This window comes from Hemitrygon akajei, chromosome 18 (assembly GCF_048418815.1).
Source record: "Hemitrygon akajei chromosome 18, sHemAka1.3, whole genome shotgun sequence".
Classification (NCBI taxonomy): Eukaryota; Metazoa; Chordata; class Chondrichthyes; order Myliobatiformes; family Dasyatidae; genus Hemitrygon; species Hemitrygon akajei.
In genome coordinates this window covers 70,820,338-70,848,135 of record NC_133141.1, presented here as the reverse complement: position 1 = coordinate 70,848,135, position 27,798 = coordinate 70,820,338, and the positions used below count along the sequence as shown (strand labels likewise).

Here is a 27,798-nt window from a genome sequence, read left to right as displayed (position 1 = left end):
GAACAACCTAAAAACATGATGTTCTTTCAAAGCAGAGAAGCGTACAAGTCAGTACTTGATTTCCACTTGTGGTATTCATTACAATCACTATCAGGTTTAATATCACTGACATATGCCCTGAAAATTGTTGTTTTGTGGCAGCAGTACACTGCAATACATAGTAATAAAAAGTATAAATTACAATAACTACATCTAAAAAGAAATTAAACAAGTAGTGAAAAAGAGTGAAGTGTTCGTGGGTTCAATGTCCATTCAGAAATCTGATGGCGGAGGGGAAAAAATGTTCCTGAAAAATTGGTTGTCTCTCTCTTTAGGCTCCTGTACCTCCTTCCTGATGGTAACAATGAGAAGAGGGCATGTCCTGGGTGATGGGGGTCCTTAATGATGGATGCCACCCATTCGAGGCTTCATTTTTGGAAGATGACATGGATGCTAGGGAGGCTAGTGCCCATGATGGAGCTGGCTAAGTTTACAACTTTCTGTAGCTTTTTCCAATCCTGTGCAGTGGCCCCTCCACACCAGACAGTAATGCAACCAGTTAGATTGCTCTCCACTGTACATCTGTAGAAATTTGCAAATATATTTGGTGACATACCAGTTCTCCTCAAAATCCTAATGAAATATAGCCAATGTCGTGTCTTCTTTGTAATTGCATCAATATGTTGGGCCCAGTTTAGATCCTGGGAGACGTTGACACCCAGGAACTTCAAACTACTCACCTTTTCCACTTCTGATCCCATAACAAGGACTGGTGTATTCCCTTGGAATTATCCTTCCTGAAGTCTGCCATCAATTTTTTGGCCTTGCTGAGTGCAAGGTTGTCGCTGCGACAGCAGTCAACCAGCTGATCTATCTCACACCTGTACACCACCTCGTCGACATCTGAAATTCTACTCAACAATAGTTGTGTCATCGGCAAATTTATAGATGGCACATGAGCTGTGCCTAGCCACACAGTTGTGGGTGTAGAAAGAGCAGAGCAGTGAGCTAAGTACGCTTCCTTGAGGTATGCACCAGTGTTAATTGTCAGCAAAATGTTATTTGCAATCCACAGACTGTGGTCTCCCTGTGAGGAAGCTGAGGATTCAGTTGCAGAGGGAGATACAAAGATTCAGCATTTGGAGCTTGATTAGAACCGAGGGTGTGATTGCGATGAACACTGAGCTGTAGTCAATAAACAGTATCCTGACGCAGGTATTACTATTGTGAAGGTGATTCAAGACCGAGTGGAGAACCAGTGAGACTGCATTTGCCGGACCTATTGTGGCAATAGGCAAATTGCAGCAGGTGCAGGCCCTTGTTTAGGCAGGAGTTGATTTTAGCCATGACCAACCTCTCAAAGTACTTTACAGTAGATGTGACTGCCACTGGGCAGCTTATCCTGCTCTTGGGCATTGGTATGAGTCTCACCCTTTTGAACCAGATGGGAACCTCTGACTGTAGCAGTAAGATTGAAGATGTCCTTGAACACTTTCACCAGTTGATTAGCACAGGTTTTCAGAGCCCTACGGTACACCATCAGGGGCAAATGCCTTCCAAGGGATCACCAACTTGAAAAATATTCTGGTGTTGGCCTCTGAGATGGAGATCATAGGGTCACAGACGCCGCAGGGATTCGCATAGATGTAGTTTTATTCTCCCTTTCGAGCTGTGCATAAAAGGCATTGAGCTCATCTGGGAAGGAAGCATCACTGCCATTCACAATGTTAGGTTTTGCTTTTAAGGAAGTCATGGCCTGCAGACCCTGTCAGAGCTGATGTGCATCCAATTCTGTCTCCAACTTCATTTGGAATTGTTTTTTAGCCCTCAAGATAACCTTCCATAGATCATACCTGGACTTCGTGTAGTTTTGGGTCACTGGTCTTGAATTCCACAAATCTAGACCTCAGCACACCACGAATCTCCTGGTTCATCCAGAGCTTTTGATTTGGGTATGTCTAGTATGTTTTTGAAGACACTAATCTACATAGGTCTTGATGAAGTCCACTACAACTGTGGCATATTCATTCAGACTCTAAGATGAATCGCCAAATATTGTCCAGTCCATCAACTCAAAACAGTCCTGTAAGCAATCCACTGCCTCCCTTCTTGGTCCTCACCACTGATGCTGTGGTCTTTAGTTTCTGCCTATACACTAGGAATAAAAAGTACAGCCAGGTGATCAGACTTTCCCAAGTGTGAGTATGGAATGGCATGGTAAGCATTCTTGATGGTGGTATAACAGTGGTTAAGTATGTTGGCTCCCTGGTTTCACAGGTGATATGTTGGTGGTAGTTGGTTAGATACTTCTTCAAGCTGGCCCACAATAATAGGGAAGGAATCAGTGTGCATTGTTTCGTGCCTGCTTGATGCTCAGCTCCTCCAGAGCCTGCCTGCTGTTGACCTGAAGTGGAAAGTACACTGCTACCAGGAAGTTGGCAGAAAACTGCATTGGCAGATAAAATGGATGTCATTTGAACACTAGCTGTTCTAGGTTGGCTGAGGAGGACTGAGACAGAATTACAATGAGATTGCTGTAAGACATCAGCTGCTGTTTAACATCTGAGCAAAAAGTTTGGTCGACAGACTAGCAATGGCAGGCATCAAAAATATATAAATTACAAAAGTACACATTCCCTTCAAACATAAGACAAAGGAGCAAAATGAGGCCAGTCAGCCCAGCTAGTCTGCTCTGAAATTCAAGTATGGCTGATATACATAAATAGAAATGAAACAAAGAGAAATCACTGGTATTCTCTACTCCAGAGAGCTGTGGAGGCTCAATCATAAGCTCTCTGAACAGAGACTGATAGATTTCTGAATCAAGAAATATAGGGAGGGTGCAGGAAAATGGTACTTGAAATCCAAGTTCAGTTTTGATCTTGCTGAATGGCAGAGCAGACTTGTAAGACTCAACAGACTATTCATGCTGTTCAGTAGACACCTTCTGTTCTTAACCCATCAGCCCAGTGTTGGCCCCCACAAAAGTCTTTTTAGCTGCATCTTAAACCTACACAGGCACCTGATAGGGAAATCAGAGGCCTGATGTCTGGAAGTTCACTGGAGGTTCGGAGACTGCCCATTCTAGGGTTGAAGGACTGTCAGTGTGGGGGGGGGGGGGGGGGGGGAGAGAGAGAGAAGGAGAGGGGGAGGTGGGGAGAAAAGGGACTTTGCTGTTGTATTTGCTTACGTTGTTGTGGGCTTCCAGTCAAGATGGTGCCAGCGAACAATTCCTCATGTGACATCTTCCAGGTAATCAATTATTTCACTTTTTCTACATCTTCTACTTATTCTTTTTATCTTAACTATGTTTCAGAAACTGTTGGGAGTCTGTGACTTACTGTTTGGAGTTCCATCAATGCTCTAGCACTCTGCTGTCCCCAAAAAAATTCCAGGAGAGGACTGCAAGCACAAACTGCCTCGAGGATAAGACCAGAGACAGGTGTGGGGCCATAATAGATTCATGTCTTGCCGATCAAAGCATCAAGGAAGATTAAAACAGAGGCGAATGCGGAGGAGACCGCGAGTTGGCGGTTGCTCTTCACAGAAGGACAGAGTGCAAGGGGTTTGATGTCCTTGTGGGTGATATGTTTGTTTTTGTGCGAGGAAGGGGATAGGGATTTGGGGTCTGATGTTCTTCCGTGGGGTGGGGGTTGGATGTTTGTTATCATCATCGCTGTTTTTTCCCTTGTGGGCTATATGTTAGTTTATTGCAAGAGAGGGGTTGGGGGTTTGGTGTTTGATATTCTAGCTGCCATTTTCCAGGTGGGCAATCTGTTAGTTTTTAATGCAAGGAGATGTTTGGGGGGGGGGGGGGGGGGGCGGTGGTGTGTGTGTGTGTGCGTGCGCACGCGCATGAGAGAGAGATGTATTTTCTTTCAAGAACTTCCATGGCTTTTCCATATTTCATAACTATGAAGACAAATCTCAGAGTTGTATTCTGCATATATACTTTGATAATAAAATAAGCCTTTGAACGTTTGTTCTGTTAAACATGCCGGAATGGGTGGTGACACGTTCTGGGCTACCCCAACACATCTTCAGATTGTGTAAATTTTTAAACACATGATGCATTTCACTGTATGTTTTCATGTACATGTAATAATTAAATGACTCTGAAATAAGCGTTAAGTAAAAAAGTATATAAAATAAAATGTGAAGCAACTTATCTATGGGATTGTCAGGGATGTTTTGGATTGAAATTGGTTCAAACCACAAACATGTTGAGTGGGTTCTGTGAACAGTTAAATAGTGCCCCTATAATGGATTAAAAAAAGGACTTCCTGAAAATAAACTGCATTTAATATCAGTTTTGAAGATAATGCTAGATTAAAATACAAATTGAAGATTAGTTTCATCACTGCCAATAAGGGTGGTGCTCAAATCGTTTAATTACGGTAGGTTATAAGCTCTCTCAGTTTCAATGTTGCAAATGCATCAAGTTAAGCTACAGCACCTTTTTTTTTGCTTTTCCCAGACAATTTCAGAGGGTTGATTGTCAGTGTGGCAATGGGATTTTCAAGCTGGCCACCAGCTACTTGGCTACAAAGTGCAATCTAGCTGGACAGTGTCCGTGGTTTACTTAGCTATGGCTGACATGATTTGCTAAAGTGTTGTCAGATAATCAGATAATTCAAATACTGCTGAATAAACAAACATTGTTAGACTCAAGCATCAAAACCTCTTGGGAGCAGCAGTGTCTTATTTAACCAACCTTCTCCAACTCCCACTATATTTTAAGTTGAATCATGACTTTGATTTTAAATACTGGAGCACTGAAATTCTGAGATGCAAGTAAGCCTTTGCCTGGAGACAAACCTCTTGTTTAAAACAGAACAAGCTGAGTTTTCACAAATGCACTCTCTTTACTTTCCAAGGATTAGAATATTACCATAGTGACGAGGTTTCCAAACCACTGGTGAGCAAGCTCATGGCCGACTACCAAAGCGACCCACTGCCTTGATGATGAACAGGAATGCTTTGGATCAATCAAGAGAGCCGTTTCTCTGGAGAAAAGAATAGCAAGTTATACATTTCAGTAAATAAGAATTGCATCTCAAGATGTACATGATATCTTTTACTTGCTTGTGGGATTTGTGAGTCAGCTAGTATTTGTTGCCCGACATTCTGTCCAATTAAAAGTTTGCTGGATGATTTCAGGGGGCAGTTAAGAGTAACACATATTCCTTTTGATCTGAATCACTTAACAGCAACAACTTTGGAAGGAGTATAAAGGAAGAAATGTGAATGTGTTATTAGGATCATACCTTTCTTAGACAGAATTTTAATCTACACGGACAACAAAGATTATATGGGCAACACTAATCTGGATAAGGAGAACAGAGTATTCTGGAGAATCATTTCTTAACACAGCATTCTTTGGAGTAAACAGTCAACAGGCTGTTCTGGAGCTGGTATTGGGTAACCTCACTTCAACCTTAAATATAGATCCAATACCACATTATAGTACCATGGCCATTAAAGGCTTCTATACAGTGAGATCCAGTGAACAAAAACACTAATACATAATTCACAAATTTTAGTTACTCAAAGATTATAAACCTTCCATTCTCCATTCTGATTCCCCTCCCACCCCTTCTCTTCTCCTCTGCTGCCCCTCCTCCTCCCCTTTCTTCCACAATCCACTATCCTCTTATCAGATTCCTTTCTTCAGCTCTTTACCTCTTCCATCTACCACCTCCCAGCTTCTTTCTTCACTTCCCCCCAACCCACCTACCTTCCACCTCACCTGATTTCATCCAGCACCAGCCAGCTTGTACTCCTTCCCCTCCTCCCTACCTTCTGCCCCTTTCTTCTCCAGTCGTAAAGAAGTTTCTCAGCCTGAGATGTCAACTGCTTATTCCTCTCCATAGATGCTACCTGACCTGCTAAGTTCCTCCAGCACTGTGTGCGCTCCCCAAGATTTCTATCATCTGCAGAAGCTCTTGTATTTATGTCAATGTTGCTTGTTTACTTCATAGATGCATCCTGCATTGACAAAGGTTTTCATTATTCTATTATTGTGGAACAGGTTTAAAAGGTTGGATGAATGGCTTTGGGAAGGCCTATAATTTTGTTCAAAGAGCCCATGCTACTTGCACCAGGACTTCTGAACCTAGATCTCAGCCACAGTTTGGATTAATCATCCAACAGAGCCCAGGAATGCCCCTTCCCCAAGTTAATGGCTTTGGTGCCAGTAAATCACTTAGAAAAGAGAAGAGCATTTCCTTGGCTGAAGTAAGCTTTTTCCTATCTCTTAGCCTAGATCGTCTTCGACTTTTAATGGTGAATCTTGCTTCGAAGCAAGCTCAAATCGTTTAATTAGGTTATAAGCTCTCTCAGTTTCAATGTTGCAAATACATCAAGTTAAGCTAGAGCACCCTTTTTGTTTTTCCCAGATAATTTCAGAGGGTTGATTGTCAGTGTGGCAATGGGATTTTCAAGCTGGCCACCAGCTACTTGGCTACAAAGTGCAATCTAGTTGGACAGTGGTCACAGATCAAATACTTCATGAAAACAGCAATACCCTTGAATGGAAAATCCTACAAAAAGTAGTGGATACGGCCCAGTCCATCATGGGTAAAGCCCTCCTACCAATGAGCTCATCTACAAGGAGTGCAGTTGCAGGAAAACAGCATCCTGCATCAAGGACCCCCACCACCCAAGCCATGCTCTCTTCTTGCTGCTGCCATCAGGAAGGTACAGGAGCCTCAGGATCAGGACTAGTTATTAACCCACAACCATCAGGCTCCTGAACCAGGAATAACTTCACTCGTCCCATCATTGAAATGCTCCCACAACTTATGAGCTAATTTTCAAGGACTGTTCATCTCATGTTCTCAATATTTAGTGCTTATTTATTTTTCTGTCTTCTTTTGTATTTGAACAATTTGTTGTCTTTCGCACATTGGCTGTTGTTACACCTGTTAAGAGTAGTCTTTCATCGATCCTACTGTGTTCTTTGGATTTACTGCTTATGTCCGCAATTAAATGAATCGCAGGGTTGTACGTGTACTTTGACAATAAATTTACTTTGAACTTTGAAAATACCTGTACGTTACAAGGCCCCAATTTTCCATGGCACCTGTAAAAAAAAAACGCTTATTAATTCTCTGTACGCTTATTCATTTAAGCTCTTAAGCATCAAGTACATCAGCCACAATCATAGTAAACTTTACAGTAGGACTGCCATCCTTCCATTTCTTATAACCTTAGAGTAAATTTCTGTCATGTGACTGGTGGCAAATAGGTCTCCCAAGCAAAACAAGTCATCAGAGGCAGCCAGTCAAGTTACATTTGCGAACCCTTGTGCATTTGGGAGGGAGTAGGTAGGTATTACAAGATTCAGTACACAAGTGTGAAGGAGAATGAAACAATTGTTACTCTGGATCCAATGCAGCATAACATTTGATAACTGTTAATTATCAGTAGACAACAGTACATTTGCATAATTGAAAGTTACCAATCCAAGTAGTATTGAGGGATGAAGAGACAAGTAGAGGAAAATGTAAAAACAGTAACATGTATAATTGTTAAATATTTTTGATGTTTATAACTTTACAATTACTTGACCGTCATAGAATTAAAGCAGCCAGGTGGCTATCAATAGCACTTCTATCATATGACTCGTAATATATTAAGTCAGCCTTCCTGCAAAACATTATTAATCCGAAATGTAGTAACAGTTGTATACAATGTTGGCTTAGACTATATAATTGCTATTTTCTTTGCAGCTTAACAATTAATTGTCTGCTTGCATTTTGTATCCTCCAAGAGGACCACGACCTTGTCATGGTTTAGAGGCTTGCGTGCCTCAATGACCTGGAGAGCTATGGTGGCTGGAGTCAGGGATTTATGGTTTGGCTTTTGGTAGGGTCACCCATGCCAAACAGGTCAAAGGGTAGAGGACAGACTAAGACTGGTCATCCGGTCATCCAGGTTCGGGGGTTCAGCAGGGGCCAACAACCCTGATAGGTAAAACAAAATTGTTACAGAAGCAGCAATGCAGTATCGTTCTATATGAGTGCAAATGGTATTTATGAGTCTCTACACAGGGCTTGCCTAGCTGACAGTAGTTAAAACCAAGAGGAACCTACTGACACTATGAAGGAAGCTCTGAACACCACCAGAGATGGAGTACCTTCATTATTGCCCAAAATGGTAGCAGCGTAATGGGTAGTAAGTTGTATTTTATATAATTACCTATATACATGTAACTGCTTAGTATTTTTCCACAGAGGACACAGTATCATTTACAAATGTTCAGTTTGCCCCACTTGTAGTTACAGTTCTCCAAATGATTCTGAAAGCTTCCCTTAGTATCGCATTAGTTGACTAGGGGCTATTTGATTGGTCAACTCTTATCCACAAAGTTGAGTGGAATGTTTCTTATCTACGATATAAAAAGAGCTGAATGTGTTGCTCTACCATCTTTCTTATTTTTCTCTTCTTTGTTCTTGGCTACTAGAGTTTAGCAGCTCTTTGTTTCCAATTCTCTTTGCTCTATTAGTGCTTAATAAAACAATCGTGAAGCAACACATTTTAAGCCTCTTTCTTGACTTTGGATTAAGATCATCAGAATCCAACAAGAAGTAATTCATACCACCAACCTGTTGCAAAGTCAGCAATAGCTATCAAATCAATTTTTGGTAGAGGATATGGAACATTGAAGTATTCTTTATAAAAAGGTAGTGTCTTGGCAGCAACCTAGCAGAGAGAGAGAGAGAGAGAGAAAAAGAAATCAAAGCTTTTATCGCTAGAAAGCAGCATAATTAGAACATCTGTAATTGCCTGGCTTCATTCCATAAATATAGAAAGCAAGCTGCTTTAAGGTTTCTCTACAGCAAAAAATTGGGATTACATAGTACTCAAGCTATGAGGGAAATTATTCTCCTTAAAAACAAAATAAATAATTTATACATAGGCATTCCTTGTTCCTAAAGGGGAAGGCAGCGAAATAATGTCCTAATATCCTTCACTATAAAACATTACATTTAAACCTAAAGTGGTGGCTGTACCAAGGGTTCCCAACCCTTTTTAAGTCATGGACCCCTACCATTAACCAAGGGATCCATGGACACCAAGTTGGGAACCCCTGTTGTACGCTAACCTATGGCCCATTATAAGATTAAATTTGAGCCCACAACACTAGACAGTTGTTTCCCAGACACCTTTTATTTTTTTTTACCTGGAAACCTGGCCCCTATGAGTCAGCAGTTACAGCAGGAGGATGAGTAATGTCATTGCTAATGTGGAGAAAAACAGGACAGTTACAAACTTGATTTATGCACAACACAGTAGTGCACAGTTCAAAATACTTCAGCATGTTTTGCATGAAAGTATTTGAATGAAATTCTGAAAAAAGTCAAGTTTCTCTCCTATTCCATCCTTGCAAACTGTTCCCTTTTTGTTCCCAAAGGGGTAGGTTTTTTTGCCAGCAAATTAATACATGAAGACCTTTGGGGCGGCGGGAAGGAGATGCGTCTCTACCAAAGAAGGTGCAGGGCGCTCCTTCCCTCCTCTAGGCCTGCAGGTCACCCTTGGGCAAAGGTGTAGCACCTACTTAGCACCCCCTTCCCCCCCAATCAGGGTCATGTGAAGCCACGGGAGCAGGTGGTGAATGGTCACATGAGCAGCCGGTGTATATCACAAGCCCTGGTTACGCGACCACTGACGCCAGCCAAACGATCTCTGAAGAGTGTTGATAATGGCTGGGGTCACCCGTCTTGTACAGACACTGACCAGAAGAAAACAATGGCAAAACATTTCTGTAGAAAAATCTGCCAAGAACAATCATGGTCATGGAAAGACCACGGTCGCCTATGTCATACAGCATGGCACATAACAAATGAACGAAGACCAGAACCCTATCCTCTGATGTTGCACCCACATGGCAAATATGCCTTTGAAAGTTTGAACAGCAAGTACAACAACCAGATCTAATCAGGTTCTTGCCTAATGCTGGTGCATATATGCACTTTCAGAAAGTTTTGGTAGATACCATCCACTGGTTAAAAATGAGACAAGTTTTGTTCTTTAACTCCAGCTACAGAATCCAACTATTTTGATACAACAGGACATTCTTGTGGTCTATGGCAAGGAAGCAATTATTCTAAAATGAATTAACGTTTTGATAGTCAATCTTCGATATTTCTTTCGCAATATCCTGTTCCTATTTTCACACATGCCCATCAACTTTGTAAGCTTTAGAGAAGTTGCAGAGAAAATTTACCAGGATGCTGTCTAGATTAGAGAGCATGGCTTATGAAGATGGGTTGACAAGCAAGCTAGGCCTTTTCTCTTTGGAGTGAAGGATGAGAAGTGACTTAGAGATGATAATGGGCATAGATAGGAGTGGACGTGCAGTGTCTTTTCCCCAGGGTGGAAACAGCTAACACGTGGGGCATAATTTAATGGTGATTAGAGGAAATCAAAGGGAGTACATCAGAGACAAGTTGTTTTCTTATAAAGTGGTGAGTGAGCAGAATGCCCTATCAGTGTAGATGTACAGGCAGATACATTAGGGCAGGGGTTCCCAAACTTTTTTTATGCCATGGATCAATACCATTAAGCAAGGGGTCCATGGACCCCAGGTTGGGAACCCCTGCATTAGGAATATTTAAGAAACTCTTAGGCACATAGATGATAGAAAAATGGAGGGCTATGTTGGAGAGAAGAGGTGAAGAGACAGATTGATCTTAGAGTAGGTGAAAAGGTTGGCACAACATTGTGGGCCAAAGTGCAACTGATCACTGATTCCTAACCCTCTGTACTTGTCATTACAGTGGTGACCACACATTAACCAAATGCTTTGCCCTTCTGAATCTCTGCTCTGCGTGAAGCATTTGGGAACTCTGTTTTGTGTCTCTTGTTGCTGGGAATTCACAATCTGCAAGTTAAACCTTGGCAGCTGGAATACAGTGTGAGATGTACTACCGAAAAACCAATGGAATGGTAAAAAAAAATGACAAAATTCAGAAGCACAAGGCCTCCGTCTATTTACTCCAAGGCTACCTTTGTTAGCAACGAAGTACTGAGTTTCATTCAAGGAACTGGGGAGCATTTATGACAACTTGAGTTCAAGGAAAAGTTCTACTGCGCCAGCCTCTCCATTTAAGAGCAGGAATACTGAAGTATACAAAAACAAGAACAACCTCAAGAGCAAATTTTCCTTGATCCGCTTTTCCAATGGGTGTGTAGACACGAACTAGAACGCCATCTGATGACTTGGCTTCCACAAAGTCATATTCACCAACCACAAATGCCACCAAGTACGTGGACATTATTGGAGATTTGGCAAACTTGACTTCAACCAGGTCTTCATCATCAGGATAAGGATTACGTTCGATCACATTCTGTAACATTCAAGAGAGAGATCGGGTTACAAGCTGCAGAATGGAGCCATAATACAATAAGATGTTTCACCTGAAAATACTCAAATATTTAGGAAAAAAATCCTTGAATTATTTTTTTTTCCAGAGATAAAGCACAGAACAGGCCCTGCTGACATTTCCTAGCAACCTACCTAATTAACACAAGCCTAATCACAGGACAACTTACAATGACCAATTAACCTCTTAACTGGTATGTTTTGGTCTGCGGGAGGAAACCCATGGTTTACAGGGAGTACATACAAAGTCTGAAACACCGAAACCCCAAACTCCAGAATGTCCTGAGCTGTAATAGTGTTGTGCTATCCACTATGCTACTGTGAAAATTCCAATTTTCTACTCAGCAAAGCCCACTGGACACTCAATTATGGTTATATTCAAACCCCACTTAATTCCACACAAAATGCTGGAGGAACGAAGTGTGGTAGCATCTGTGAAAAAGAATAAACAGTCAACGTTTCAGGCCTTGGCCTGAAATGCCCTGATGAAGGGCCTCGGCCCTAAACGTTGACTCTTTATTCCTTTCTACAGACGCTGCCTGGCCTGCTGAGTTACTCAGGTATTTTGTAATTTACTGACATCGTGCATGAATAGATTTTGACATAGCATAGATTTCAGAATTGCATTTCCTTCTTATCTCATATTAAATCACGCTTCAATCAATACAAGCATCCTTGCTCACATCGGAAATCTGAGTTCAATTTGTAGTCTCTAAGGTTATGATTTTTGAGTGTTGGACATGACAGATGTCAATGAGATATAAAACTACAGCTCCAGCTGCTCCCTCATGATAGATCACTTTGTTTCATCAATAGAGGAATATTATGGAAAATCAACATCCTTCAACCTACACTGCAACAAAGGAAATCTCACTGCTGCTAATGGGAATGGGCAATGTGAAAATTGGTTGTCACCACATTTGATTATAGATCAGTACTGTTGCCTCACAGCTCCAGATACCATGTCAACAGGTGTCAAAGGTTACAAGGAGAAAGCAAGAGAATGGGGGTTGAGAGGGATAATAAAATCAGCCAAGATGAAATAGCAGATTAGACTCGATGGGCTGAATGGCTTAATTCTGCTCCGATATCTTATGGACTTGACTTCTTCCTGATCTCCGATGCTGTCTTTACGGCATTTACATGTTCTGTCCACTGCTTGGGTAGCTCTTCCATCCCTCATGCAAGCATAGATATCAGAGTGAGCAGATCACCCACTACATTTGCAAAGATTAGGACCCGTACTCCTAATGAAGGGTCTCGGCCCAAAAGATCGACTCTTTATTCCTCTCCTTTGATGCTGTCTGACTTGCTGAGTTGCTCCAGAAGTTTGCGTGCATTCCTCTAACAGTTAGGATGACATTTGTAATTTAGAAAATGATTTAAGAGATTTGTTTTAAATTGCTCCAAGCGCATGCATGATGAGAGGAAACAAGAACTGAAGTCTAACAAATCCACATTTTAGTCTGCACATGACCACGGTAGCTACAATCAGAGCAAATTTATTCAGTGCAGCTGCGATCGCAAGACCTTGTTGGACATTGGCAACAGAGTACCAAGTCCAATTCACTGGGTTACTGGCAAGACTGATGGCAGGAAAGCTGTGATACCTTGGTTGTTGTGTGGACCACACCCTCATGCCGTGGTGTCGCTTGTTGCGGCTGACTAGGGAGAGGAGATGTCGGGAGCTGTGTAGAAGAGAGCAGATGTCTCTGTGGGCATGCTAACCCCACCCGTCAGTGATGCCCTCCAGTGTTTGCTTGATGGAAAACTAGCTGGATTGTGTTCATCCACAGCTGCACTAGTGCTTGATGAGGAACTGAAGCATCTTGTTCTTGAGAAACGTGGCTCCAGGACATCAATCTATAGCCCATGACACTCAGGGACTTGTTTTTCTGCTATCATAACTATACATGCTGTGTGCTATACAGAGGAACGCTGTTTCATTTAGCTATATTCTTGTATATAGTTGAATGACAAACTTGAACTTGAAAACCAGTGAACACCAGTGGTATTCTGCAAGGATCTGTTCTGGGTCCCTGCTCTTCGTGATTTTTATAAGTGACTTTGATAAGGAAGTGAAAGCGTGGGTTAGTAAGTTTGCAGGTGACACAAAGTGTCACAGGGTTGTTGTAAGTCACAGTGGAACATTGACAGGATGCAGAGCTGGGCTGAGAGGTGCCAGAGTTCAACCTGGAAAAGTGTGCAGTGATTCACCTTGGAAGGTCCGATTTGAAGGCCAAGTATTGGGTTAACGGCAGGATTCCTGGTAGTGTGCAGGAACGTGATCTTTGGGTCCAAGTCTATATATAGATCCCACAAAGTTGCTGTATAAACCAATAGGGTTAAGATCATGTAGGTGTGTTGACCTTCGTTAGTCAGGGGATTGAGTTCAAGAGCCGTGAGGTAATGTCGCAGTTTTATAAAACCTCAGTTAGTCCACACTTGGAATATTGCATACATTTCTATTCCCTTCATTATAGGAAAGATGGTGGAAGCTTTAGAGAGGCTGCAGAGGAGATTTACCAGGATGCTGCCTGGATTAGAAAGCTTTGTCTTATAAGGATAGGTTGAGCAAACTAGGGCTTCTCTTTAGAGCTGATAGATTAGTGGTGTGCAGAATAAGTGGATAGCCAGACTTTTTTTGCAGGGTGCAAATGGCTAATGCAGAGGGCATAATTTTAAGATAATTAGAGGAATGTACAAGGAGATTTCAGAGGCAAGTTGTTTACACAGAGAGTGGTGGGTGTGTGGAACACCCTGCAGGGGTGGTGGTAGAGGCAGATACATTAGGGACATTTAAGAAACTCTTAGATAAGCACATCAATGACAGAAGTGGAAGGCTATGTAGGCGGGAAGGGTTAGATTGATATTGAGTAGGTTAAAAGATCGGCACAACATCATAGGCCAAAGGGTCTGTACTGTGCTACTATGTTCTCATGACGATGGGGAGACATGTGAAACTTCTGAGAGCTACACAAGTTGTTATAAAAAGGAACACATGACATTTATGACAAATAACCTTACTTCATCACTACAATAACAGCCTTAATGGGAGACCAGCAATAGACTGACTACCAACTTTCTGATAATTTACAGAGTTCCAGTTTTGATTGAAGTTAGAGTTAAAGTCTTTCAGTGAAAGTAATATTTTACCGGACCTTTTACTTTCTGATAGGAATTTTTAGGTTGGCAGTCAATAGTACAACAGCAGAGGCAAAGATTCACATCAGCCTGCAAACCCTAATATCCCGACAGTAATGCTCTCTCAGCTTAGCATTCTCCACATAAAAGATAAAAGATCTAAAGATTAGCTTTATTTGTCACATATGCATCGGAACATAGTGAAATGTGACATGTGTCAATGACCAACATAGTCCAAGAATCGCACTGGTGCCAGCCTGTAAGTGCCACCACTTTCAGTGCCAACATAGCATGCCCACAATCTTACTGACCCAAACCTGTACATCTTTGCAATGTGTCAGGTAATCAGAGCACCTGAGGAAATAGAGTCACAGGGAGAATGTACAAACTCCACTACAGGCAGCCAAATGAACTGAATGCCGATTGTGATCGCTGGCACTGTAATAGTATTATGCTAACCACTGCTACTGTACCTCCTACACAACCACTCCACTTGCACAGCCTTTTCAAGTACGCAAGGATTTCTACACCTAGAAGTATTTAGAATAGTGAATCAAAGGTGGTGATGAATCAGTTTATACAATAGAGTGAGACTGAAAATCTGGCTGAGTGACTCAATGTCAGCAAGACCAAGGAGCTGATATTGACTTCAGAAGGAGGAAACAAGAGGTCCATGAATCAGGCCACATCTGGGGGGGGGGTGTTCAACAACTTTAAATTCTTCAGTGTTATTATTTCACACAAGTGCAATTACAAAGAAAGCACAGCTCATTCCTCAGAGATTTGCAAAGAATCAGCATGACATCTAAAACTTTGACAAACTGATGTGTGTTGGGAGTGTATTGACTGGTTGCATCACTGCCAGGTATGGCAGTGCCCTTGAATGGAAAATCTAACAAAAAGTAGTGGATACTGCCCAGTCCTTCACAGATTTGCTTTATTTGTCACATGTACATCAAAACATAGTGAAATGTGACATGTGTCAATGACCAACATAGTCCAAGGATCACACTGGGGCCAGCCTGTAAGTACCACCACACTTTCAGTGCCAACATAGCATGCCCACCCCACCACTGAGCACATCCACACAGAGTGCTGTCACAGGAAGGCACCACTCATCATCAAGGACAACCACCACCAAGGCCATGTTCTCTTCTCACTGTTGCCATCAGGAAGCGGGTACAGGAGCTTCACGGCCCTGCACCACAGATTCAGGAACAGTTATTACCTCAACCGTCAGGCTCTTAAACCAGTGGGGATAACTTCACTTGCCCCATCACTGAACTGTTCCCACAAATAATGGCCTCACACCATATGCCTTCTTAACAACACTGTCAACCAGCACAGCAGCTTTAGTGTCCTATAGATACGGACCCCAAGATCTCACTGATCCTCCACACTGTCAAGAGTCTTGCCATCAACAATATATTCAGTCTTCAAATTTGACCTTCTGAAATGAACCACTTCAACTTATCTGGGTTGAAGTCCATCTGCCACTTCTCAGCCCAGTTCTGCATCCTATCAATGTGACACTGTAACCCCTGACAACCCTCCAGATTATCCACAACACCCCCAACTTTTGTGTCATCAGCAAAGTTACTAACTCACCCTTCTACTTCCTCATCCAGGTCATTTATAAAAATCACAAAGAGGAGGGGTCCCAGAACAGATCCCTACAGAATACCACTTCTCACCGTCTTCCATGTAGAATATGAACCATCTACAACCACCCTTTGGCCTTCTGTGGCAAGCCAATTCTGGATCAACAAAGCAATGTCTCCTTGTATTCTATGCCTCCTTACTTTCTGAATGAGCCTCTCATGGGGAACCTTATCAAATGCCTGACTGAAATCCATATACACTACATCCATTGCTCTACCTTCAATGTGTTTTGCTGCATCCTCAAAGAATTCAATCAGGTCCGTAAAGTATAACCTGCCCTTGGCAAAGCCATGCTCACTATCCCAACTTGACTAACATCTGCGCATAAATTCAAGGAGACTGAGCAAGAAGATTTCAGTGAAGTAAATTGCATCAGGAATGTGATGCATTGAAGAGTGTAGTTATACAGCACAACACAGAAATGACCCCTTTGGCCTATCTAGTCCTTGCTAACTGTTATAGTATGTTGTCTCGTCCACCTACATGCACCTGGATTGTAGCTCATCATACCCTTTCCATGCATGTACCTATCCAAATTTCTCGTAAATGTTGAAATTGAACCCACATCCACCCCTTCCTCTGGCAGTTTGTTCCACACTTGTACCATCGAGTGAAGTTGGCCTTCCTCAGGTTCCCCTTAAACATTTTACCTTTTGCCCTTAACCCATAACCTTTAGACCTAGTCTCATGCAGCCTCAGGAGAAAAATCCTGTCTGTTGTGAGAAAAACTATCTTTACCCCTCATAAGCTTCTATTAAATCTTCCCTATTCTCATACGCACCAGGGAATAAAGTACTCACAGATTCAACCTTCCTAAGAACTCAGGTCCTCAAATCCTGGCAACACCCTTATAAATTTTCTCTGTACTCTTTCAATCTTACTGACATCTTTTCTGTAGCTTGGTGACCAGAACTGCACAAATTACTCCAAATTTGGGCTCACCAACATCTTAAACAACTTCAAGGTCAACCCAACTCCTGTACTCAATACTTTGAGTTATGAAGCTCAGTGTGCCAAAAGTTCCCTTTACAAATCTATGACATCATCTTCTAGGAGTTAAAGATCTGTATTCCAAGATCCCTCTGTTCCACTGCACTCTTGCTGTTCAGTATGTAATTCCTATCCTGGTTTGTCCTCCCAAAGTGCAACACCTCAGACTTGTCTGCATTAAATTCTATATGCCATTATTCAGTCCATTTTCCCCAGCTGGCTCAGATACAGAAGCGATTCAAGAATGAAGTGCTTCAGTTGTGAGGATTTCCTTGGAGCAACAGAGGACGAATGAGGCAATGAAACTCATCAGAAGTATCCATAATTGTGAGGTAAGAAATTCCCCCCACTCCCCCGCCAAGAAAAGGTATTTAAAGTCAGAGTACATAGGCTTAAGGTAACGAGTGGGAGGTTTTAAGCCCCTTATCTGATAAAGGATGTGCTGGCATTGGAAAGGGTTCAAGGGAGGTTCAGAAGAATGATCCCATGAATGAAAGGGTTAACCTATGAGGAGTGTCTGATGACTCTAGGCCTGTACTTGCTGGAGTTTAAGAATGAAGGGGAATCTCAATGAAACCTATCAATTTAAAAGGCCTAGATAGAGTGGACGTAGAAAGGATGTTTCCTATAGTGGGGAGTCTAGGACTAGAGAACACGGCCTCAGAATAGAAAGATATGCCTTTAGCACAGAGGTGGTGGAATTCTCTAGCCAGAAAATGGTGAATATGTGGAATTCATTGCTTGATTCTTGATTAGTAAGGGCATCAAAGGTTACAGGGAGAAGGCAGGAGAGTGGGATTGAGAGGGACAATAAAACAAACATAACGGAATGACAGCAGACTCGATGTGCTGAATAACCTAATTCTACTGCAATGCCTTACAGTCTTTAGAGGGGAGCTACGGAAGAAACAGCTTTGCCCATGCAATGCTTGTAAGCTGGAATATACAGGTGGAAGCACTAACTCAGAATTTTTAGTACCTTGATGAGTACTTGAATCATCAAGGCATAGAAAACTATGGACCAGTGTTGGAAAATAGGGTTAAGTATAGATGAGTACTTAATGGCCAACACTGTTATGATGGGCCAAAAGGCCGGTTTTGTACTTTTTGTATGAAATTTAGGAATTGTGCCTAGAGAACCTTGAAAATAAAAACTTAGAAGTAATGGAGGCATTAGAAGGCATTTGTGGCTGTAGGTGCTTTCGAATAGCTAGATCATAGGCAGAGGTGCAATTATTTTTCAATAACATCATAATTAAATGCTAACTAAATGTAGTAGCTGACTGCAGTATTCAACACATGTACATTTTAGTAGAACACAATAGAAATAAAATTATTTAATTTGCAGGTTATTGTGATATTGGGTTCAAAGATGAGTCACCAAGGGTGCAAAATCATATAATCAAGGAACTATAGCATGAATAGTACATAGTGGGTGAGAATAGACAGTCCTTGGTAAAACATTTTATTATGCGCTCATCCGCTGCTGGAAAATAGGTCTTATTTTTAGTCCTGATTTAAGGCAAACCTGGAACAGATGTAATTCAGACCGGCAGGAAATAACTACCGTAGATTTCGCACTACAGAGCGCACCTGATTAAAAGCCGCTGGCTCTAATTTTAGAAAGAAAATCAATTTTGTACTTGTACAGGCCGCACCGGATTTTAGGCCGCAGGTGTCCCACGTTGTAATATGAGATATTTACACAGAAAGATATTACACGTGAGGATTTTTTAACTTTTAATTAAATCCATATGGTAACAAACAAATACATATTGCAAATGCTTTTTTTCGAACCGTGCCTGTAATACGGCTACTTTTAAATATACATACGTATCGGTAACACACAAATTACGTTGCATATATATTCCAATATCTCCTAGCGACTGGTAAAAATATATATACTGCAGCCTACCAGGAAAAGTTATTGATCGCCTTTAACTTAAAAGCTGCGTTTTGGCTCCGCCGCTCCCCCCCCACCTTCCTGTTTATCGCAAACCGGTATTTCCCACAAGACGCGGCAAAACCGGATGTAACGTCTAGCATTCCGGGCTGTAGTACAGAAAACATACTAACAAATGAATTACTAAGCGAAAATATTATAAACTAAATAACTGCCATAAAGGCAGCACAATGCTTTTCTTCCAGTGTTTTCCATGTTGATGAGGGTGAGTACAAATGACTGATTTACAATAATTTAATTGTGAAAGTGCGCTTGATTTATCGTACAATTTCATTGGACCTCTGTGAACTACTCATCAATTTTATTGGTCTACTGTTACGAGGCAAAATGTTTTTGGCGGCATGAAAAAAAATCATGCATTAGCCGCACCGTAGTAAAGGCCGCAGTGTTCAAAGCTGTTCAAAATGTGGGAAAAAAGTAGCGGCTTAAAATCCGGAATCTACGGTACTTCGCCACAAGCAAATAGAGAGTGAACAGTAAATAGCAAATTAATTCAGAAACTCTGAGCACATCTTCCTGAGTGCTAGCACAGGAAAGCAGCATCCATTATCAGGGACTCCCATCATTCAGGCCACGTTCTCTTCTCACTGCCACCATCGGGCAGGAGTTACAGGAGCCTCAGGACTCGCACCACCAGGTTTAGGAACAGTTATTACCCCTCAACCATCAAGCTCTTGAACCAGCATGGATAACTTCACTCACCTCAACTCTGAACTGATTCCACAACCTACAGACTCACTTTCAAGGACTCTACAATTCATGTTCTCAGTATTATTTTTTTATTTGCACAAAATCTTCTTTTGTAAATTGGTTGTTTGTCAGTCTTTATGTATAGATTTTCATAAATTCTATTGCATTTCTTTATTTTCCTGTAAAGGCTGCAAGAAAATGAATTTCAATTACATATAGGTACTTTGTAATTAATTTACTTTACTTTGACTTTGAACTGGAAAATAATCAATTTTAATTCCATTTATAAGATTTGACTATAGAAGAGTAAAAGGAACATTAATATCTAAGATCAGATCATCGCTATATCCTTGAGCCTCACACCAAAGCTACAACCTCAGAACCACAACACATCAGTTATGCCTGTGAGAATTAAACCTCTGCTCAATACAAATCAGTCATGTCAACCAAGCTGTTGCTACTAAGAGACCAGAATGTGTCTTTATCTAGCCAATACCCATTAACAGTAGTAAGCCCAAGAGATGTGAAGTAATCCCTATTACCATTTTCTGACTTTGTAAAGTTGTTGGACATGCCATTTGGCTAACTGACAATAATCAACAAGAGGTAGATGGGGCAACAGAAGGAAAGGCAACCATCAATTTACAATAACAAAAGAAACACTATCCACAGATAAGTCAGAGGAAGAAGCCAACAACATTATTTTATAAATGTGATTCTCTACACCCTACATAGATACTATTTTGGTCTCTACCAGCTAAAGCTTAAAAGTCAGCTTCAGTATTGGATTGACTGAGACTGTGGCAAGTGCACATACGTGGACTGATTGTATACAGTGAATTGACTGGGTCTCCTTGGGGCAGAAAGTTCTCTTTTGCACGGGGGTTCAACTGCACATTTTTTTAAAAAAATATCTCAGCTGGCCCAGTTCAATGCTACCACACCAAGTTGCCCAGTGTGTATCATTACTAACATGACTCAGTAAAAACATTTAATCATATTACTCCATTGTCATTCTTGCTCTATGAATACTATACATAACACAAATGAGTGAAGATGTGTGCTGAAATTGTTGTGCCTCAGTCTTAAAAGACCAACACTTGTAACTGCAATTAAGGCTGAGAACACATGGCTTAAACCAGGGGCTCCCAATCTTTTTTATGCTATGGACCAATACCATTAAGTGAGGGGTCTGTGGACCCCCAGGTTGGGAACCCCTGCCTTAAACAATTTGATTACAATGATTTGCAAGTTACCACCTAATTTTGCCACTCATTGTAAATTTCATTGTCCAAGTTAAAACAGGCTTTTTAACTGCAACTATCCCAGACATTACCTCTCTGGTACTGATCACCTCGGTTAACATTGAAAATCTATTCATTCAGAAGAACATATGCAGGCAAAAGAGCATTTGGTTGAAGACTAAATCTTTCCAATGTTGCACTCGGGTTTCTAAGAGATCTCCAGCAACAGTAGATAATGTATTGTCCAAGCCCAACCAATTGATCTCTCCAAATGACCAACAGCAAATGGAACTAAAAAACTGAACCTTCCTCCATTTCTAATACAGACATTAACTCTTTACCTAATTCACAAAAGTATTTATCCTAGAGACAAACATATGCTGTCAAAAAACCATAATTAAGATTTCTCAGTTGGAAAAACAAATTTTGCAGGATAAAATTAATCATGAAAGAGAATGGCAACCAAAATGCTTGCAGCTTCAATAATACCCTTTTACCTTTTCCCTCAATCCACAAAGTGTGAATTGCCACAGTTGGATTTTAGGAAGCTTTAGATAGAAGAGTTTCAGTGCCAAATGGGAGATGATGGACAATACTGAACCTAGCTGAAGATACTAATCTTCAGAATAAGGCACAAAGTTGCAATAACTTAACAGTACAAAAAAAAAGAGAAAGGCACGACTCCAGAAAAGATAAAGGACAAACAAATCTTTGACCTTAAACTTTTGTATAGGTTAATGCCAATGTACAGAGAAGGCTAATAGATATTTGAACTATAAGATCATAGGATATAGATAAAGAACAAGAAAGTTGTTCGAGACCAAAACTGGATCTTATTGAATGTGGAACAGATTCAAGGCGACAATTGCCTTGTCCTTGCCCCAAACTAATTTTCATGTTTTATTTTTTTTCTCTGGATTTATTAATTAAAATCACAAGGTCCTCATTTCTTCTACCATTTGTCGTTGGGCTAATGAGAGAGACAAACCAATGATGAGTACTAACCATGTTTGATAAGGCAACTTTGTCCTTTGGAACGATGAGTGTGATGTCAAATGTTGCTTTAATGGAAGGTTCGTCCCAACATGGAAATGCTCTCCTTGCATCTGTTGGCTGGAAAGAAAAAAAAGTTAGGCAAAACTGCAAGAGGAGTAAGGAGAAAAGCAGCAGAGTGACACAGAGATGGAGGAAAAGGAAAGTTTGGTTCAAACAGTGCAAACATTACTAAATATCAAATGCACTGTATAAACACAAAAATGCATCACTACAAATAACTCTTGAAAAGTTATTCAGAGTTCATCCCCCACATATAAAAATATTAAATGTATAATGAATCACAGAAAGGTCATCATATGTAAGAGTGTTTGATTCTTCAATTTCCACATAACAGTCATTCAGTTCTCTGGAGGGCTCTAGAATCTTCATTTTCAGACACTTAACCACTTCCCATTTGAACACTATAATTGAATTTGTCTATTGTCATTAGCACAGTATATTGGACCCTAATCATTTACTCAACATGTTGGCCCATGGTCTGCTCCATTTCCATGATGAGGCCACATTCAGGTTGGAGGAGCACTACTTCAGATTCTAACTGGGTAACCTCCAAACTGATGGCATGAACATTGATTTCTCTAAATTCCAGTTATTTCTCCACCCTCCCTATTCTCTCTTTTTTCCATTTCCCATTCTGGTTACCCTTTCACCCCTTCTCTTTTCCTCAACTTCCCATCACCTACCTCTGGTTTCCCTCCTTTCCTTTCTCCCACAGTCCATTGTCCTCTCCTAACAGATTCCTCCTCCTTCAACCCTTCACCTCTTCCACCTATAAACTTCTAGCTTCTTTCTTCATGCCCCTCCCTCCTCACTTGGTTTCACCTATCACCTTCCAGCTTCTACTCCTTCCCCTCCTCCCTCCCTACCCCACCCTCTTTCATGGAACAGTATAGCACAGGAACAGGCTCTATGGCTCAATGTTGTGCTGAACAAAAATTAGCTAACAAATGTCCAACTAATCTACTCTCTTTTGCCTACACAACATTCACGTCCCTATCCAAACCTCTCTTAATAGTCCCCGATGTATCTGCCCTCTATCACCACCCAAGGCAGTGTATTTTACCCACCACTGTTTGTGTAAAAAACATGCTCCTCACATCTCCTTTCAAAGTATCCCTTCTCAACTTAAATGCATGCCCTCTGGTATGAGGCATTTCAACCCTGGGAAAAAGATACTCTGTCTACTCTATCTATGCCTCTCATAATCTTATAAACCTCTATCAGATCTCCCTCTCCAGAGAAAACAACCAAGTTTGTCCAAACTCCTGTTACAGCACATGCCCTCTAATCCAAGTTGGTAAACCTCTTCTACGACCGCTTCACATCCTTCTGATAATGGATAATGTGTGCAATAATCCAGATGCGGCCTAACTAGAGTTTTATAAACTTCAACATAACTTCCCGACTTTTGAACTCACTGCCTTGACCAATAAAGGCAAGCATGCCATATGCCTTCTTAACCACTATGAGGCCGCTTTTTATTCTGGCTTATGCCCACTTCCTTTTCAGACCCTGATGAAAGGCTTTGGCCCGAAGCATCGACTGGAGATTTCAGTGGTAAGTTGTTTTTTTTTTTTAAAACTCAGAGAGTGGTGAGTGCGTAGAATAGGCTGCTGGCAATGGTGGTGGAGGCAGATACGATAGGGTCTTTTAAGAGACTCCTGGACAGGTACATGGCGCTTAGAAAAATAGAGGGCTATGGGTAACCCTAGGTAATTTCTAAGGTAAGGACATGTTCGGCACAGCTTTGTGGGCTGAAGGGCCTGTATCGTGCTGTAGGTTTTCTATGTTTATTCACATCTATAGATAGTGTCTTACTTGCTAAGTTCCTCCAGCATTTGTGTTACAAAATCAGCTTTTTGTTCCAAATGTATTTAATTACTTAAAATTAAATCAATTGTTCCGATGGTATTCAAACTATCCAAGTCAACACTTCTGACCTCAGAATATTAGTGCAGTAACCAGATTGCAATGCTACCATGCATATTACTGAATTGGGAATGTCAGTCCGAGTTACAATTAAGCACGAATAAGGAGGTGGGAAGCAAGAGGAATACAAACTGGAAGGTGGTAGCTGATAGGCAATAGGTGATTCCCCCAGTTGAGGGGATGCAATAAGCTGGCAGGTGATAGATGGAGGTAAAGGGCTGAAGGGGAAGGGAAGAGAAGGGGGGGAAATTACCAAAAGCTACAAAAATTAATGTTCCTGAGTGTGCCCCATCGTGGTAGTCGAGGCAGCCAAGGACAGACATGTCAGAATGGGAATGAGAAGTCAAATTGAAATGGGCAACTATCAGGAAATCCTGTGTTGTGCAAAAGACAGAACTGCATTGAGTCTCACTGATGTAGAGGAGGCCACACTGATCCATCATATTTCTTCTCCTCTATTCTATTATTCACATTTTTTCCTCTGCTACACTATTCATTTGGTCATCCATGGATCTGAGTCTTTAATTTCTGTATCTGTCTGCTTCATGGGAATGCAACTAGATTTTACTAACATCTCCACTTTAAGGGCCTTCCATGGTTCAATGACACTTCTATCTGCCAAGTTCTGGTTTCATTTTACCTGACTACACTTGGTCTCATCTCACTGAACTTGGCTTTTCTCCAATTTTTTTTTTAAACCTTGAAATTGTCTATATCATTTTCCACAATTATTCTTAACATTGTGATACTGTGACTGCCGGCTCCAGATATTCCTCACTCCCCCCCCCAAAATGTTTCTCCCACTTGGCCTGGCTCACTTCCCAAAAGCAAGCGTAGAAATTAGACTTTTTGTTGGACCAGAAGTCACAAACATTTTCCTAAATGTATTTTTTTTAAAAGCGCCTCATCTTTTATTATTGCTGTCCCAGTGTGCATTTACACACCTAAAGTCCACAATACTTTATGGCTTTTAACTCTAGGACCAGAGGGCACAGCCTCAGAATAGAGGGACATAGATTTAGAACCGAGATGAAGAGGAATTTCTTTAGCTAAACTGGTGAATGTGTGGAATCCATTGCCAAAGGCTGCTGTGGAGTTGTGGCCAAGTCATTGGGTATGTTTAAGGCAGAGGTCATTCTTGATTAGCCAGGTCATGAAGGGTTACAGAGAGAAGGCAGGAGATTGGGGCTAAGGAGGAAATGGATCAGCCATGAAATGACATTGTATACTCATTGGGCCGAATGGCCTAATTCAGCTCCTATATCTTACGGTCTTACAATAACTTTGTAATGGAAGAAATGGTATAATTATATTGGGCAGGAAAAGGAAAAATATTGCTTTATTGAGAAATATCTGGTTTGAGATAGAAGAATCCCGAAGTCAAGCAAATTTAAAGAAATGCATGCCAAACAGTTGAAGATTGCAAACGATCCAGGCATTGAAGACTATATAGCCAAAGGAAATATTTTTAGGTCAACAACCCAAGATGGTCAGTAATTTTAGGTGTGAGGCAAAATGCAGTACCTCCTCTGCACCATTTCCCCTCCCCCCCATCAAAAACCCAGACAAATTCAACATCATCCCTTGATCTTTGCATAAGATTTATCAGAAAGGTGCTCATGACAGAACGGACAATGCTACACTAAAGTTATATTTTCAAACCTCAAACTGAGAGACAGCAGCATAGTGGGTTTCTCCTGACGGTGTGGTATACTTGCTTCTGTAAAATCCCTTCATTTTATCATTGAGTTCTCCAACAAAATCGATCTTCAAAGTGCCGTTACCTGTTAAAATGTAATCTTATCATTAATAACAAAGATCATATTGCATAGCATAAAACTGGAAGATCAAAAAAGCTGTCATAAATGCCAGATGAGAGCATTAATTAAACCTAGGAGTAACTTTTTGTACATAGACTGGTTAGTGTGGAACACTGCTGGGGTGGTGGTGGAAGCAGATACATTACAGACACTCAAACTCTTAGATAATCACATGGATGACAAAAAAAATGGAGGGCTACATGGGAGGGAAAGTTAAGACTGACCTTAGAGATGGTTATAAGATTGGCACAACCTCGTGTGATTGTACTGTACCTGTACTGCACTTTAGTGTTGTATTGTTTAATGAGTGCTTCAGTAGTAAACATTTTATTACCTATTTTTGCAATAACAACAGTAGCTCTGGTACTTAACAGATGTTCCTCTTGAGCATTTTCCAGCTCCATATACTGTGAACCCACAATCTCCAAGTTGAAATTGCCTAAGCCAGCAGCAGCCAATGCTCATATCAATAATTCGACCTAAATTTAAAGCTAGATCAAAGCACTGATTATTAATACTACCCAAGCTCCAGTTAATAATTTATTGTCTAAACATGCATAATCAAAGGACAGCAATTTTTTACTAAATTGTTAATATCATTGACAGCTCTTTATTTGGATTATTTAACTTCTCACTGCAAGTGTTCCTCTTCTACTTGCTGAATCCTACTGTTCTGTGTGAGCTTACCTTCCAGAAATATCTTGTAAGATACCAGCACTACTTTCCACAATAGTAAAAAATAATCTTGTTATTCATCTAGATGATAGCTTTAAGCTAGTTTTCAGCTAAGCATGACATCAGTTCAAATATGTGGCACTTTACCAGAAGATAACTTTACCTGTCACGTGCAGGAAAACATCGAAAAGCGAAATTTACTTCAAATCTAATCAGCAAGGATTGTGCTGGTAACAGCCCAAAAGTGTCACCATGCTTTTTAACTTATTAACCCTAACTTGCAACACATTTGGAACGTGGGAATAAACCGGAGCATTTAGAAGAGACCCGAACAGTCATGGGGAGAACACAGAAACTCCGTTCAGACAGTGGCAGGAATCAAACCCAGATTAGTGATTGTTGATGCCATAAAGCAATTGTGCTAACTGCTACACTACCCTGTCGCTGACTAAGTTTACAATTCTCTGCTGCTTACTTCAATCCTGTGCAGTAGCCACACCCCCCCCAAACACCAGCCAGTTACAATGCTCTGTAGAAATTTGCTAGTGTATTAGATGACATACCAAATCTCGTCAAATTTCTAATGAAATATAACTGCTGTTGTGTCTTCTTTGCAGCTGCATCGATATGTTGAGTCCAGGTTAGATCCTCAGAGATATTGACACCTAGGAACTTTCTTTCCACTTCTGATCCCTTTACGAGGACTGGTGTGTGCTCCCTCATCTTACCTTTTTTGAAGTCCACAATCAGTTCTTTGGTCTGACTGACTGTTGCTGCAACACCACTCAACCAGCTGATATATCTCACTCCTGTACACCCTTTCATCACCATCTGAAATTCTGCCAGCAATAGTTGAATCATCAGCAAATTTATAGATGGCATTTGAGTTATGCCTAGCCACACAGTCATGGATATAGAGAGTAGAGCAGTGGGCTAAGCACACATCCCTGAGGTGCACCAGTGAGGTGGAGATGTTAGTTCCAATCTGCACAGATTGTGGTCTTCCGGTTATGAAGTCAAGGATCCAGTTGCAGATGGAGGTACTGGGGGCCAGGTTCTGGAGCTTTTTGATCAGGAATGTAGGAATAATGTTTAAGTGCTGAACAGTAGTCAATAAACAGTACCCTAACATAGGTATTTATATTGGCCATGGTGAAGTGCCAACAAGATCGCATCTACTGTAGACCTGTTGTGGCCATAGGTCACTATTAATCAATAGATACTGTAAACTGAGGGACTCAGAATATGACATTAGTT

At 41.1% G+C, this 27,798-nt stretch overlaps 1 protein-coding gene across 3 annotated transcripts in view; it reads right to left on the bottom strand.

Annotated features, from left to right (window-relative positions):
• npepps (aminopeptidase puromycin sensitive) overlaps positions 1-27,798 on the bottom strand; it is a 240,975-nt gene that overhangs the window by 150,056 nt on the left and 63,121 nt on the right. For all 3 annotated transcript variants that reach the window (XR_012102075.1, XM_073071797.1, XM_073071798.1), the window contains exons 4-9: positions 25,709-25,830; positions 22,067-22,174; positions 11,133-11,333; positions 8,589-8,685; positions 7,030-7,063; positions 4,871-4,985 (exon numbers count right to left, since the gene is read on the bottom strand). Coding sequence is in view for 2 of the 3 variants with exons in the window: in XM_073071797.1 (XP_072927898.1) it covers positions 4,871-4,985; positions 7,030-7,063; positions 8,589-8,685; positions 11,133-11,333; positions 22,067-22,174; positions 25,709-25,830 (677 nt within the window). In the remaining variant the exon portion in view is untranslated. The remainder of the gene's footprint in view (positions 1-4,870; positions 4,986-7,029; positions 7,064-8,588; positions 8,686-11,132; positions 11,334-22,066; positions 22,175-25,708; positions 25,831-27,798) is intronic.